This window comes from Thamnophis sirtalis, unplaced genomic scaffold (genome assembly GCF_051295495.1).
Source record: "Thamnophis sirtalis isolate CommonGarterSnake01/CBP01778 unplaced genomic scaffold, rThaSir2_p1.2 scaffold_6, whole genome shotgun sequence".
In the NCBI taxonomy this organism is placed as follows: Eukaryota; Metazoa; Chordata; class Lepidosauria; order Squamata; family Natricidae; genus Thamnophis; species Thamnophis sirtalis.
This window is the reverse complement of record NW_028261386.1, coordinates 78427942-78444858: the sequence shown is the minus strand read 5'-3', so window position 1 is coordinate 78444858 and position 16917 is coordinate 78427942. Positions and strand designations below refer to the sequence as shown.

At 37.3% G+C, this 16917-nt stretch overlaps 1 protein-coding gene across 10 annotated transcripts in view; it reads left to right on the top strand.

The window, feature by feature from the left end:
• The window catches only part of ARID1B (AT-rich interaction domain 1B), a 452871-nt gene that overhangs the window by 313428 nt on the left and 122526 nt on the right, over positions 1 to 16917 (top strand). For all 10 annotated transcript variants that reach the window (XM_087718250.1, XM_087718248.1, XM_087718246.1 and 7 more), the window contains exon 6: positions 15368 to 15611. In XM_087718250.1, coding sequence (XP_087574376.1) covers positions 15368 to 15611 — 244 coding nt within the window. The remainder of the gene's footprint in view (positions 1 to 15367; positions 15612 to 16917) is intronic.

The following is a 16917-nucleotide window of genomic DNA, read 5'->3' as shown; positions in this document are numbered from 1 at the left end:
GACCAACAACTGATGACCTCCTTTTACCAGTCCACAATAGAAAGCATCCTCACTTATTGCATCACGGTATGGCATGCTGGTTTGATAGCCACAAATAGAAAAACATTACAGAGGGTGGTGAGCACAGCACAAAACATTGTGGGCTGCTCCCTGACACCACAAAATGAGATTGCTAGGGCTCTCTGCCTTAGAAGAGTGAGGAAAATCCTCAGGGACGACTCACACCCTGGTCAGCACTTCTTTACCCTCTTACCATCGGGAAGGAGATATAGAAGCATAATCAGCCACACAAACAGGCTGAAGAACAGTTTTTATCCATGGGCTGCTAGACTCCTGAATGTGAAATAACATCATAACTAAGTAATACAATGGACTTGCAGGGCCGGTGCAACGTGTAACATGTTCACACCGGTGTAATGGGACTGGGTGTTTGTTAATATGATTTATTGTCTTCACTGTGAGTTGTATTGTGTTGGGGGGGAGGGCTGCACTGAGGGAGCTGGGTCAATCTCATTGTACATATGTTGTGCACTGACAATAAAGAATTATTATCATTCAATTTTAAAAATACATGTATTGAGAAAATCTTTTGTCTGGTCTATTTATAGTTCTTGTTACGCTTTATAAAATACCTGTGGGTCATAAAGATTGATTTTTGTATGAGAGGTTTTATTTTGTTTTTTTAATATATCCAAATTTCCTCAGTTTTCTTTTTAAGTACCAGAGTTTGGCAGAATATAATAGCTGACTCAATAGCACCAATGAGCTATTAATTTGAACCAGTTATCATCTTTGTATTGTTATGAATTTGTTTTAGAATCTATTTTCTAAGAAAACAAGAACATCTGGGAAATCAGTCACATTTGTTTTATATGGCATGTTAATAGAGAGGTGTTTCTATGTGTATTTGTGGGTACTGATGTGTGCATGCTTATATACATAAATCTTTTTAGATTATCCTTCAAAATTCTATTATATATTACAATTTCTTTCCAAAAGAACCATATATAAAGAATGCTTCTGACACAAGAAAGATTCTGTGGTACCTCTCTATATTTATAGTTTTGGTTCAAATCCATTATGTTATAATTGCAAAGTACACCATGACATATTTTCCTTTCTAAAATCTTGCCTGTTTTAGAATATATGATTAAAGTTCTCTCTCTCTCTATTGAAGCATATTTTAGAAAATTAGCAGAATGTGGGCTGTTAAGACACTTTTCCTTAAGTGCCTCTTTAGATTATAGATCATGAATCAGGATTTAGATATCTCTAAATTTGGAAAGAAAATTGCTCTTCATTGGAATTGATCTCTGATTTAGGTGTCTTTGTATATTTTCCCAATTATGTAGTAGCTTAAACTTTAATTCATTTGTTGGGTAGACAGCAAGACCAACTGGATTCCTGAAGATTTATTGAAATAAAGTGTCATACATTGTTAGTTGCTGGCTTGCGGGAAAAATTAAACTTACATTTGGAAACAGTGAGAAATCTACTGTAAATTGATCCCTTATAGTTTTTTTCACTATACAGCCTAAATTGCCACCATTAAATAAATCTCACTTACTAAAATGAGTGTTTCATTCTCTTTAACCTTTTCCCAAGTATATTGGAATATGCCATCCATGTTCTAAACACATAAATTATATATAAATTGTGGGTAATCTATTTTTATTTACTTGTAGTTTTATATTTTTCTTTAATCAGGGCGATATCATAAGGTCAGCTCTCTTTTTAGTCACTAATAAAAGAGAGAAATGCAGTCTCTGGTGATCACATACTGTATGACAGATTAATATGGAAAGAGACATCCAGAGTCATAAATACTTTGTATTGGACTTAATAGCAAAGAGATTGTCAGTGTGGAATGTTGAACATTGATGTAATAAAACTCCACCTAGCAAACCAAACAATTCTTGTAACAGAACGTGTATTAGTTAAAACACATTAACCAAAATTAATTAATGTATTATAATAATTCAACCAGTAAGTTACCAGGAAATGGATGTTTGTAATCTTTATTCAGGAAGACTGCAGCCAAGGGCATAAGCAGTTATACTCACTTAGACCTCAAGATTTCAAAAGCTTATACTAAAAATATCCCAGAATCTGTCGTGAGTAGTGCGTTAAAGTTAAAAATCATCTTAGTAGACTCGACTACTTCCATATTATGCAATACCTCTATTGACTCATCCAGCCCATTACTATGGGTAATTCAGTACAAGAAGTGTAATTCAGCACATCCAGACAGCATGGAAATCTGATAACAAAAAGAAATGATTCATAATTCATCTGATTTTGGAGTGAGGAGGTGCCCTCACATGACAATAAATCAAACACCAAGTCCCCAAGTTGTTCCATCAAACACCACAGCTGAATCTCTGTTTGCAATAGCTATAAATAACCATTTTTATCCAGTAATGCTTGAAAATGGGGTAGTAGCATTTTCTTGAGCATCTTTGAGAGAGTGATTAGAAATGTAAGCTTCTGGTCCAGCAAAGAAACAATCTCACAACTACTTCATTTGAAATAACTGGGCTAACTCTCATTGAAATAATTATAAATATGTCTATCTATCTATCTATCTATCTATCTATCTATCTATCTATCTATCTATCTATTCATCCATCTATCAGGCTCAGTAGGCTACTGATCATTGAAATCTCTCTGCAATTTGCAGTAAAAACAAATTTAAAACTAAAGATATTAAAACATTAAATCTTCCCAAATCTTCCTTTACTATCATGGTGGAAATAGAAGGGCCAAAATCAAAAGCAGTTGAACAAATCTTTCTAGTGTTCTTGTTCATAAAGCAACTGATTTAAGGTATATATCAAGTGAAGGAACTATATAAGTAATGATGTCTGTCAGAGAAGGCATAAGTAAATTTATATTCTAAGCATCTAATAAAATTGCAACTTCAGCTTTAGGAACCTAAAATAATTTTCACAAGTTAATGTTTTGGGGGTTTTCGTGGACCTGAAGCTCCTGCTGGCAGGGCAGAAAGAGGATCTGTCCAGGACAGCCTTTTCTCAACAGATATGTCCATTCTTGGAGCATAGTGCCCTAAGGACCTGATTTTGCAGCACATTCTACAAGGAGCGTCATATGAAGGCTATTCAGAAACTGCAGAATGTAGCAAGCCATTTGCTGATAGGTAAAATATTCGATAAAGATATATATCTCTTTAATAACTAAAGTGTGAACTGGAACACCAGGTCTCTAGCTTGTTGCCTTAACCATCAAACCAAATTGGTTCATTATTACCTATGAAACTTTTTTATGCTGAGATTGTGATCCCCCTTCAGGAACATTTTCTCCTAGAAGCTGCCAATCTTGTATGTTCAAGTTGCAGACAGCATATTGTGGATTGCCACACTTGATATGGCTAAGAGGCAAGAACCCATTAAACTTACCTGATCCATGGTTGCACTATTTTTAGGAAACAGCTTGCTCCACCTCAAAGTCTTATAATTGGGACAGCACACAAATAGAAGTAAATCAAATATTTCCTTAACCATGTGAAAAACTACTGTTCTAAAGATGTAATGTGATGAAGTTGTTGTTCTCTCTTTACTACAATGTACTCCTGTGTATATTCTGTGGATCAGTCTGTTGATTTTGGACACCAGCTACATTTCATCATGGATGACTTGTTCTGCCTACAACCAGTATTTTACTTCTTCCATAAGCTTGTCATTTCCTATCCCAGTTCCTGTATTTTGTTTTCATCTCATTCTAGAGTTTAAAAAGTGCAAACAGGTACTAAATGAAAGTGAAGAATAAGATATTCCTCTGGCTAGGTTCAATAGATCTATGATCCCTGCATCACTGCAGAAGTGGAAGAACTTTACAAAGAGTGCCTTAAAGAAGTCATGGAGCCTTTTTAGGATTTCAACTGGATCACACACATGAATTAGTCCACATAATATAGGTAGAGTTAATTTATCTTCAGAAATCTTTGTTTGGGGCTCAATGCAACTTTTTCTGGGAATATTACCCAGTTCAATTAACTCAGTTTTAGAATTTGCATCTCACTCTCCCCACCCTACCCCATGCCCAAGTCATATGTACTGTGTGACCCTGTGATTGGTGCCCTATGCATTTCCCTCATTATCTTTCTTTTGTTTCCTTTTATTCTCTGATGAGAATACAATGCTCAAAAGGACATTTGAGAGCCATTTCACCATTCCATAGAGAGACTAGGGCTTGGTAGGAGTGCCAGCCATGTCAACTGGAAAAAAATAATGCAGTTTATTTAATCACTGTGTTTATCATTATCTTCCAAACCATTCAACTAATAATTTGTAGTAATTATTTACTGTCTAAGTGACCCAGTACAGAGGTAGAAAAGAATTGACTGATCAATGTGAATTAAATACTAGCTATTTTGTATATTTACATGGAGAGAATACACACATTGAAGGTCCATAATATGGATAATTGCCACCAGATGTTGAAGACTATGAATTTAACGCACAACTTCCATTGTTTGGAAGGTTCTTTATCAGGATTATTACATAGAGGATAGACAAAGTATTGATGTAAGATTGTGCTCCAAAGCAAGAACAATATAAGGTGGCACTGTTCAGTAATTATGTAATTTTGTCTATATCCTCCTACATTTTCAGCAGAGGTGGGTTGCTCCCGATTCAACCCAGATCAGGCGAACTGGTGGTGGTGGCAGGAGGCTCTGCCCACCTGCCACGATGCTTATGTGCAGAAGCGTTGCACGCAAGCATGCACGTACAAGCGAACCAGTAGTAAAAGAAAAAAAAAGGAAACTCACCACTGATTTTCAGTAATTGATTAGAGGACACTTGACTACTTAACTGCAAAATTTCCAAAGGGACACTTCCTGAAATTTTTCAGTCACCGGAATGTGTGTATTTTTTGAATTGACTGGATAGATGATAGACCTATCTACAGATAGATAGGTAGATATAATGAAAAAACCAACAGACAGACATCATACTCCAGGATGGAGTATGAATTCTGAATGATTTTAGTAATAAGTTTGGAACACAGCATGTTATTTTTAAATTTAATAAACCCACTTTAATTTATTGCCTAGCTGTGGCATTTTTATACTGTGAAGCTAATAACTATTATGAATGTCTGAATACAAATTGATATTCAACAACTAATGACCAAATGCTACCCAACTAATTATAGCTACAATCTTATCTTTCATGTGTGGTGGGTGTTGTGTTTTCCTTTCAATGATGTACAGTGGAATGTTTTCTTAAACAAAACTACAGCATTTAGCATTGAAGTGCTTCCTGTATGCTTAATGTGAACTGATTTATTGTCTGTGTGTGTGTGTGTGTGTGAATTTTCTTAAAGTACCGCAGCAAAGAGACTAGAGCTGTTGTATAATAGTGCTGTATTTACCTAGCTTCATTAAAAATAAGTTTATCATCGGTGAAATATACTCAAGGAGCATTTTAGCAATATTCTTTGAGCATTCTGATTTATCTACCCATGTGTGTCTGTATCTCTTTCCTTCTCCAATTCATTGGTGACTTGCTTTGGGTTTCCTGCTTCTTTGTAGGTAGTTTACTGCCATCTCATTTCTTTGCTGGCTATGCTACAATTGTGAATTATTTCAAGAGTGATCCCATTGGAAGATTTGCTACCAAGATCTGATAAGATTTGCTACCAAGAAAGCATGCCATTAAAAAATTAAGTTCATCGTGATCTTCTTTTTACCCTTGTCACATGAATACAAGAAATGTTGTGTATAGATGGAAGCATTGGAGAGGAGATAACCATAAATATCACTCTAAGAAATGTAATTCCTGAGCAAAGATGGCTTGCTTGCAGTCAAGCTTTAATCTGTAAACAGTGTAAGAACTGACCAAGATGTAGTAGCTAATATAATCCATTGGTTGACTTAATATTGGAATAAATCTGTTAACTGGAAAGTGTTGCAGCAAAATACTTTTTTCTCTTTTGCGAACAAAATTCTTACCATCATAATAAGAAAATAACATACTATGTGTATGAAACAAATCTAAATGAGGAGAAGTATTGATGTTATTGTTACCTATTTTTACTTCCAGGGATATGATAACCCCAGCTTTTGAGATTAATGAAATGCCTGCTCCAGCAGGCCTTTGGAATATGCATGGGGACTTCCTTTCCATACAGTGACCAAACTTGCCAAAAATAAACAGTTAAAAAGATAAATGAGAACTTTGTTAGGATGAAAAGATGTCTTACTTTGAATAAAATGCAGTAAGATTTTTTTGTTCTTTACAAGTGTTGTAGATTTAACTGTCATTCTGAAAGGACAAAGTTGGTGCCCTGCTGACTAAATTATTCTCTGGACAAGTATCAGTTACAGAGCTTTTCTTTCTTTCTTTTTAACAAGATCTCTGTGTAATCTATTATGGAACTCTTATCTTATTACCATCTGTCTGTGCAGTAATTTTACAACTGGGTATATTCAAATATGTTTATGGCAAATAACTATATCATTGGTTTATAAATTTGTGCTTATAAAGATGAAGATACATATGCTTGTACATGCATAAATTACATACCCTCTTTTTCTGTGTTTCTTAAATTCAAATGGTACAGAGCCTTAAGCAAAATTATCTTTTCAATGTTGTGGGTCACATATGTGAGATAGGCAACTATATGAATTGAATAAATAAATAAACAAGGGCATGGCAGGATTGCTAAGGTTAAAAAAGCTTTTTAAAAGTGCTGATTGTTACATGTTTTGTTCTGTTATTTCCAGAATTCTGCATTCAACTACTTAGTACATTTTTACCCAGGATGAAATTTCCAACACAGAAATATCTTTCTAGGATGATTGTGGAAATCCTCCACATAGGTCATGTGTGATGCAGGTGTGCCTAATAATTAACTTCTGCTTCTGTCAGGGACGTGCAGTCACTGGAGGCAGGGGAGGCGGGGCCTCACCAGTCTCAGGAAGAAAAGGAAAGATTTTTTTTAAAATAATTAAAAAGGCCAAGGTAGTTACTGCCAGACTCCAAGTCACAGTGACTTTGAGTCTGCTTAGTGTTAACTGTAGGGAGAGGCTAAAGAACTATGGGCCTCCTTTGCATAAGGAATTTTTCGCCTTTTAAGAGTTAAGCAAGGGTTAAAAAGCAAAAAATTTCTTATGCAAATGAGGCACGTGATTCTCTCGCCTCCTCCTGCAGAGGGCTTAGAGGCTTTTAAAAAAACATTTAAGCAGAGTCATCCACGTGGTGACTCTAGCAGCAACTATCCTAGCCTGCCTGGCCTTGGCTAGACCAAATCTTGCATTTTTGACGCAGCTGGAAGGTATGTGGGTCAGAGGGAGGGGGCAGTGGGGAGGAATTCAAAGTTATTTATAAGTAATGTTTTATTGTGAGTAATTTGTGTGTGTGTGTTTCTTCATTTCACTCAAACAAACTCTCAATTTGAGAGAGAGTTTGTTTGAGAAGAGAGGGAAGGGGCAGAAGCAGGGAGGGCAGCCTTGTTTGAGAAGAGAGGGGCAGCCCTCTCCCCCCCACCCTGCTCCTCTCTCTCCTTTCTTCGCCGGCTGCCACCTCGCTCCCTCCACCTCCTCCGTCCCCGCCACTGTGTCTGACAGGCGTCTCGCATTTATGCCCGCCATAAACACGAGACACAGAGGGGGGACGGAGGAGGTGGGGGCAAGGCAGCAGAGCCTGGCAGCGGTGAGAAGCAGCACCCCCACCGCTGTGTCCGCCAGGCATCTCGCGTTTATGCCCGCCATAAACGCGAGATTCCTGACGGACACAGAGGCGGGGACGGAGGAGGCGGGGGCAAGGTGGCAGAGCGCGGCAGCAATGAGAAGCAGCACCCCCGCCACTGTGTCTGCCAGGCATCTTGCGTTTATGGCGGGCATAAACACGAGACGCCTGACAGACACAGAGGCGGGGACGTCCCCGTCACTGCCGCGCTCCCCCGCCTCAACCCTCCACCTCCTCCATCCCCGTCCGTTGCGGTTGTTCCCTCCCCCCAAGCCGTTTCATGAACAGCCGCTAATGAAGAATCTGGCCCCCGCCAGCCACGGCATGATTCAACCTCTGCTTTTCTTTTCGAGGCGCCCTTCTCCGCCTCCCAACCCCCCCAAAAAAAACCTCCCACTTCCAACCAGTTTCCTCCTTTTTACTTTTTTTTTTTTTTAAAATAAAGGATGGCATTGCCAAGCGGAGAGCGACGTGCCAGGGGGAAATGCGAGACCGATCGAGGCTTTAATGGGCTATGGAGGTGAACGGGAATTAATTGGGTTGACTCTTGGTTGGCACCAAGGGTGCCCTGAGCGGGTTTCATGGGGAGAGGGCATGGGACGGAGGCTTTCCTGCAACTGGCTGAGCCCTGAATGGAGGCGGCTGTTTTCCGGCTTCTTTACGGCTTTGTCAGCAGCGGGATCGCTTCGTGCGGGCGCGACTCATATGCAAATGGAGACGCGGGGAAGCAGGGAGGTTGGCAGGAGTTGAAGAAAAGAAGAGAAGGCGGGGGGCGAGGTGGGGGAGCGCAGCAGCGGCGGGGACGTTCTTGCCGCTGCCAGGCTCTTGCCTCACCAACCATAATCCTCACCGCACGTCACTGGCTTCTGTGATAGACAGTCATATTTTTAATGGTTTCTTGCCATGTAGCTGGATGGCTGTATATATCATACTAACAGGCATATATGATTCTCCCAGAAATACCTTCTGTATCTGTTTGAGGTAGCAAATCACAGTTGTATGACCACTGTATATTTGATTGGAATAACTAGCATGTTAAATCTTGGTAACTTGGCAGATAATTTAGAAAGAACATAATTTTCTGTTAAAATGTTAATGGCATTGGTCTATTTAGAAATTCCATGGGAGTGATGCTTAGATTTCCATGTGTAGAATTTGAAGATAGAGAAGCTAAATAACATTTCAAGATATCCTTGTAGTTCTATGCAACATGACAAAGAAATACTACTTAGCTTTGTTTTGCTTAAGGAAATCAGGAAAGGTGAATTGGGGGAAAGGAAAAGATTCAGTAGGAGTAATGCAAAAAATACACACAAAGCATTTGAAAGCTCTACTTATGTTTCTTCTCCCTCCCCCTCCTCCCCCCATTTGTTTTTTTTTCCTTTGAGGGGGAGGGATAAAATGTAATTCCTTAAACAGAATTACATCATGTGGAGCCCTTTTGATTTTATGAATGAGCTTTGTCAGATTTGTGAGGAAATCCCTTGAAGGCACACACTTGAGGGAATGCCTGAGATTTGTCACACACTTCACTTCTGAGGGGATTAGTAAAATGAAAAGTTGTAATTTGATCTGATTTGCAGGGAGGGGTAAGCAAACCCCTCTTTCACTTTCACCCTCTACTCCTCTTTCATTCACATAGTTCATGGGGTGAGTCAAAGATAAATTGTTGCATTACAGCAGACTCTTGGGTATTTTCTTGATCCCCCAACTGCAGATCATTTTATCCTTCACTATGATGCATATGTAATAACATTTTGAAGCATTACTTGGCCTTACAAAACGAATTACCTGCGGTTCAAAAAACATTATCAATGTCTTGGCTGTCCTCTGAAGGGAATGACTGCCCAAATGTATCCCTTGGGGGTGCATGATTTCTTTCATCTCTTCTTTTCTTTCTTTTCTTTTTTGTATTCATTTTAAACAAGTGAAAGTATTTTGAAGGGGATTGTTTTCATATTCCATTGTATTCTGTGTTGTCAGTATTTGTTTTAGCTATGCTGTCACATTTAATAGACATTTGACTTCATTCAAGGCTCTACTTCATTATCTGAATGTCATATAGTCTGTTGCATAAAAATATCTCCCTAATGAATTTACTCTGATTAAGTTCTTCCATCTTGATTTTATTTTATAGTTAGAAAATAAAGCTTTAAAGGGGGGGGTGCAAAACAGGTATCTCTGCCTGCATATAGTTTACCAGATGTTATTTTTATGATAAAAATAATTCAGTGTCTTTTTTTAACAAAATAGAAGTGATCCTAACATATTTTACTTTTCACAATACAGAATTGTAACGTAATATGAAAAGAACTATTCTTGTTTTAAATAAAAAAGTAACTAAACAAATATATTATTGTTAAACAAAACTTTATCTAAATGCATAAAAGATAATGTTTATGTACATATCATAAACATGGCAAAACATTTATTTTCTGAAATACTATTCCTCATTTCTAGTAAGGCATAGTAATAATGGAAGGGATCCAGAATTACTCATTGTTAGACTAGTTGGGTGGAATCTGTGGAACCTAAGTCAGACATGATAAAACAACTGTGTAAATTCTGTTTTCAAAGCAGAGAACTCCCTGGTCAGCATTAGAATAGCTATTGGTATGGTCATTCAGAGTTAAAGGAGGCTATTATTAAATGAAGTTTTACTTGACCTAAAGGATTTGGGAAATTAATAATCAGTCTCAAATGTGCCTTTTCTGACAGGTAATTAAAATGTGGTGAGAAAACCAGATGCATCAAGAAAATTATGTTTATCTGGACCTATGTGACTCTGTCTTTTAAGCAACATATTGTAACTGAGAACAATTTAGTTGTTTTAGTGAATTATCTGCAATAGAAACTGGATGCAGGCATTTGACCCGACTAAGTTTTTTAGGCTTCTTGGTGGTTTTCAGTACCATTGGTATTCTTCTTGGACCTTGAATTTAGCCTTTAGGAGCACAGTTTTATCATGGATCTGGTGCTGTCCATCAAACCATGCCAAGAAGGTAGCAGTGAGAGACAAATGTTATTTGGCTATTTTTTGTCCTCTATGTTACTTTAACATCTATGTGAAAACAATGGAAAGTTATGCAGAGCACTGAAGTATATGCCATCAATATGCTGGTGTCATCCAGTCTTCTGCTACTTATCAACTAAGTCCAGGAAGCAGTTGATTCTCCTTAATAATCACATATATTTTAATAATAGTCTAAATGCGCATGAACTTAAATTTGAATAAGATGAAGATGTTGTAGACTACAATTATATCATGGTTATCTGTACGGGGAAAGGGAGGGAAGCATAGAGGGTCAAAGGATGAAAAGTATAGACTGATATCATGATATAATGCTGTAACTTGCATAGTCGCCTCAGTACTTGAGATACAAGTACTAGAGGTAGCATTTAAGTGATATCACTGCACAAATGTCACTGTAGTGTCATATGCATGCTGTCATGGTCAGTATTGTGTGTGGGATTGTACTCCATTAGAAAGAGTGTGATGCTTGATTTTTGTATTGTTTCTGGATTTCCAGGAGGCAGCAATGGCAAGGAATCCATTTGTGCCACACTTAAAAAGTTAGGGTTTTTTGATAAAAAAGATTAATTCTATCAGCATTGTTTTTAATGTGTACCTCAAATGGCCTGGACATTGGTATTTGAATGTAGACCTTTTTAACTCTCATATTTTATTATGTTTTATTAATCTAAGTGAAATATCCATGTATGGTATGCCATACACTAAGTCAGTGATGGCTAACCTTTTATGGATCACGTGCCAAAAGCGGGGGGAGCGCAGGGAGGGTCGTGCATGGGGGTGCCCCCACCCATAATGCTATGCGCACAAATCCCCCTGCATGCATCCAGCGCAAACCCCCACTTTTGGTGTACTTTTTTCACCCTCCCCAGGCTCCAGAGGCTTTCTAGGAGCCTGGGGAGGGTGAAAAGAGCCCCCCCAAGGCCCTCCAGAGGCTTCAGGAGCTTCCCTGAAGCCTCCAGAGAGTGAAAAACCAGTCCTATGGGCAAACCAGAAGCCTGTTCTTGAAGTTCTGGGGTGCCCGTAGGGCTGGTTGTTCGCGCTCCAGAGGCTTCACGAAGGGCAAAAAAAAAGAAGGCTAAAGTCAACTGGTCAGTGCGTGCATGCGCACTGGAGCTGACAGGGCAATGCCTCGCGTACCCTAACATATGGCTCTGCGTGCCACCTGTGGCACGTGTGCCATAGGTTCAGCATCACAGCACTAAATAAATAAATTTAGTGTGTTCTAACAGTAAGAAATTTTGTTTAATTTTAACTAACCTACAGCTCTGGGAGTAAAAAAAATAATAATTCACAGAAACAGTAATTAATAAACAAATGTGTTTTAGCTTTGAAGGAAAAATATTTCAACAGTATCATTGCAAAGGAAATGGGTTACTCAGTTTTCTTTAGTAATTATTATTATTTTCCAGTGATTGATGAGAATGAAGCTTGGATAACTCTGTTGGGATCCATAATTACTGTTGTGTATAGCTGGTAAGGAGAGAGAGATTTGGTAAATGTGGCTGTATTATGCAGGAAAAGGAAAATCTCTAGACACTGTAGCACTGAGAGGACTAATAGTGTCAGTTGCATAAAATGTGCCCTGATTAGCTCTTGTGCTGTCTGCTATGAAGAGAAAAGAGAAGAGATGTTAGCTTTGTGTTGTACAAATAGATTGCCCAGTTCAAGAGATTCCAAGATTAACAGAATAACAAAATAACAGAGTTGGAAGGGACCTTGGAGGTTTTCTAGTCCCATCTCCTGCTCAAGCAGGTGACCCTCTACCATTTCAGACAAATAGTTGTCCAATCTCTTCTTTAAACCTCCAGTGATAGAACACTGCAGGGGGATCCTTACTTGAGAGAAAAAGGAGTTTCACTGGATGTTATCTTACCCATTGATATTACAATATGGGCTGTTCCCAGGAAAAGCTCTATCCATTGTGGATAGGTGAATCATATATCCCATAAATTCAAGTCAGATTTTTTTACATGTTATGCAGGTATATATAACTCCATTATGTGCTTATAATCTGTATTTATAAAAATGATCTAAGATATGCATATTTTGGGCTGGAGAAATACATAACAGTAATGATTTTATTTATCCCAGAATCGACCTTATTCTCCTCCTGATAGGGATTTATGTTGATTGGGGGCAGACTGGATGGACTGCTAGCTCTTTCTCTGCCATCAGTTTTCCATGTTTCTATGTTTCTACATATATGATATCTAACTACTTTTCAAGTATTTCAATTAACTAATATCAATTGTCAATAGACAATTCCCTATACTACATTAATCTACAAATATGCCACCCAATTATTATTTCGAATTTAACAGATTGGAAAAAAATATTAAACAAAGGAATTTTTTGAAATTCTGACATGTGCCCAATTGAAAATTTCCATTATGTTATTTGTTTTTTCATATCACCCATAAAATGTGAGATATTTCTCAATTTTTATTTTTTGGCTAAGCATTCTCCTTCTTTATGTTATTTCTTTATCAAAGTTTTTTTTAATGATAAAGTAGAGGCACATCCCCAGCTCTCTTTCTCATTATATTTTGCATCATGTTAGGTTGCAATAAGAAAACAGTAATAGTTCTGAATAATAAGTTACTGCAAGATATGAGATTTGTACTGCATTTATTCCAAAATTGAAAAATTCTCTTTCTTCCCTTTCTCCAGAATCTTGTGGATTCTCGAATCGTATATATTGTGAAAGGTAGATGATGTTGAGTTCATTTTTAGAAAGGTTTTCCTGCTGCTTTTTATTTAGGCAGTATTTGCAATATGTTTGCTGTTGGAAGACCTTGGCACCACTGTGATACCTGCTCACATAGCCAGGAATTCACAGCATTCATTGTGGGCAGCTCATTTTTTTTTTAAAGTAATTATCTATTTCATCAGAACAGTGATCAGATAAACTACTGTTAAAAATCAAAATAAATTATTGAATTCTCTCATTACGTAGCTAATTCGCTTTCTACAAATACTGAGAGAAATAAATATGTTCTTGGACTTAACAAATTCAGGAAGCAATTAATTAAGAGACTTGTACAGAGCTAGAAGTATGATTGCTTTGCACATAAGAAAAAGAATTGCTATGATTTTCTGTCAAGGACAACAGTAAAAGCAACATTCTTTTTGGAAAAGTGATTGCATTTCAGTGCAAAAAAGGAGAGATATTTCTAACAGGAGGTATTCACTTCCTCAGACTTAATTTTTTTTTGTCTACATCATCAAAGCAACTGTATTGTAGAATCATACCAGAAAATTAAAATCTGTAAGGGGATCAAGCATGGGGTCTGAAATAATCAGGATTCTGGCACGCCATCTGATTGGTGTATTTTTCTTATGCTACCTGTTTGTTGAAGTTAAGACCATTTTCTAAGGTTGCTTAAGATTCTTACTGGCTTCTGCTGTAGCCTCATCATTTTCCCCGGTCTGTCCATTCATATGCTTTGTATTAGCAGTGGCTTATTGGCATTGTGATTGCATATTTCTGGTGCAACTATAATACTATCTGTAAGATCCTAAACCAAATTTAATTGTATTATATTATTTGTAACAGTTTTGGTTTAGCAATCTCCTTGAGAGTAACCTAGCTTGTGTTTGGGAAAATAATTAAATAAAAACATAATTGTTGGAGCGCAAGAGGAACTTTAAGTGATTGAGTATTTTCTACACTAGTTTGCAAACAGTGCATCAAAACAAACTTTGCATTAATGTGTTTCTGCCTTGAGTAGACATTAGGGCAGAACATCCCAAACTTTTTTAAAATTTTGGTGCCTCTAGGGTTTCACAGGACATCATAAATGCATTTCTATATAGAATATTTTTTTAAAAACCCAGGAAGTATAAAAATATTGTAGTTTGTCAGTATATATTAAATTCTTTAAACTTTATGCTTAATAGAGTTTGTTTGTTTGTTTGTTTGTTTGTTTGTTTAAAATATTTATATAGTTGTCCAGCTTATGTCAAACTCTGCGGAGCTCCCAAATATCAGTAGATGATATTCATCTAATAAGGCCACAGAATTAAATACTGAGAGCATAACAAGTGGTATTCTGCCGGTTCGCCCTGATTCAGGCAAACCGGTAGCAGCGGCTGCGGAAGGCTCCACCCACCCACCAAAATGTCATCAGGGATGCTCTGCGCATGCGCAGAAGGTTCTGTACATACCCAGAAGCGCCATGAGCACATGCACGCTCCCAGTTCCAAACTGGTAGCGGATAAGAGGAAACCATTACTGGAGTATAAATAATATGTTTGAATAAACTCCTGTACAATGTCAACATAATTTGGGAAAATATATAGACTAAAACATGAATGAGTTGTGGAAGAGATCCCTCCCTAGTTCAGTTTCAATAAATATATTTTAATAACCATATTAGAAAAATTGAAAATTGTATGTTGTCCCTTTAATTGCACTAATGCCTGGGAAAATTTTGATACATGTACAAGTTGTATACTTTGTATATTTATATAAGAAGGAGGGAATTCATTTCCATTTTTATTGCTTGTTATTAGTCCCAAATTGGAATTTATTCAACTACATTCCAATATTACATGTACCTTTTTGTGAATGCTGGTGGCTACTACTCTTTTATCAATTTCCCCCCTTCTTTCTTCTCAGGATTTATCAGGCTCCATTGATGACCTGCCTACTGGAACCGAAGCAACATTGAGTTCAGCCGTTAGCGCATCAGGTTCTACCAGCAGTCAAGGGGAACAGAGCAACCCAGCACAATCACCTTTCTCCCCTCATGCCTCTCCACATCTCTCCAGCATCCCTGGGGGCCCGTCCCCTTCCCCCGTGGGCTCACCAGCTGGAAGCAATCAGTCAAGGTCTGGTCCTATTTCTCCTGCAAGTATTCCAGGTAAATGGTGGGCTTTAACTATATACCTATATACATTCAGCAATCTGTGGTGCTCTGTTTTGTTTTTTACCAATATTTTGTATGCTCTTCTTACTTCTCCATCCTAGGCATACGTCACATTATCAATCATTTATATAGAATGAAGCTCTTAAACTTGTTCAGGAGGAAAACTTTGTAAATTGTTAAACCTCAATTCATATCTCCACTCTCTTTTTTCCCCAAAAGAATTGGTCACCAATGTTTGTTTTGCAAGTGATCAAAAATAAAATTGTGCATTTTGCACAGCTGCTGTAAGAAGTAAGTTTCATTTTATTCCGAATGGATCCTACTTTTGAATACACATGCAAATAGGATTGGGCTAATCTTGATTGTCACTTTCTGCCTCTGCCAGTTTCTCTCTTCTGATCTCAGTCACTTCTGATCTCCTATTTAGTCTTGCCACAAGCTTCTCTATATGACATAGATTGACTTCCTCAATCATTTTTTCCCCTCTGGCAAGTCATTATAAAACAAGGAACTGTTGTATTGCTGATACTGTGTCAGCAATGCAAAGATTTAACGGGGTGTTTTTTCATGAAAGGTTGTTAAAATTAAGGTATTCTGTTTTGATGGCTTACTGGTATAAAAGCATTCTTTATCTCATACCTTTGTCAACCAAGAAGAAATTGACACCTAGAGAAATATTAAAAGAACATAAAGAGTCACCTTATAGAGGAGATGGGCAGCATGCACATTTAACAAATAAATAAAACAATATAAATAACCCTAACTGAATTTCTAAATGCTGTGATTGCCTATATATATTGTCTAACGACTTTCCTTCTTCATTTTATTATTATTTATTTTTTGTCTTGATCATGTTTGCGAGAATGAAATTGTATTACATTAATCACATTATATACATAGCATTATTTATTTAGTTATTTCCCTATTTAAAAAGCTGGGCATATAGAGCTGAGAATGGGATCCCTTACTATGTGATTCTGTCCTCATCAATGGTAGCCTCTCTATCATGGAAATAAAACAAATTCATATTATAAAATATAGAAATTATTTAAAGTTTCAGAACTTTATACAACACAGTTTTTTCCGTGTTTATCACTCTATTTTTACCAATATATTGTTAATATTAGCATTGTCATTTAGAAGGATGATCTCTCTCTTTCTCTCTCTATCTCTTTAATAAAATGATAACTGAGGAGTGAAAGCTGACATGGCATTACATCAAAATGCAATGCTGATGCCAGAACATTTAGTGAGTGCTAGCTTGGCTTGCTTCCTGAGCCCAAAGTCTCAGTTTACTAAC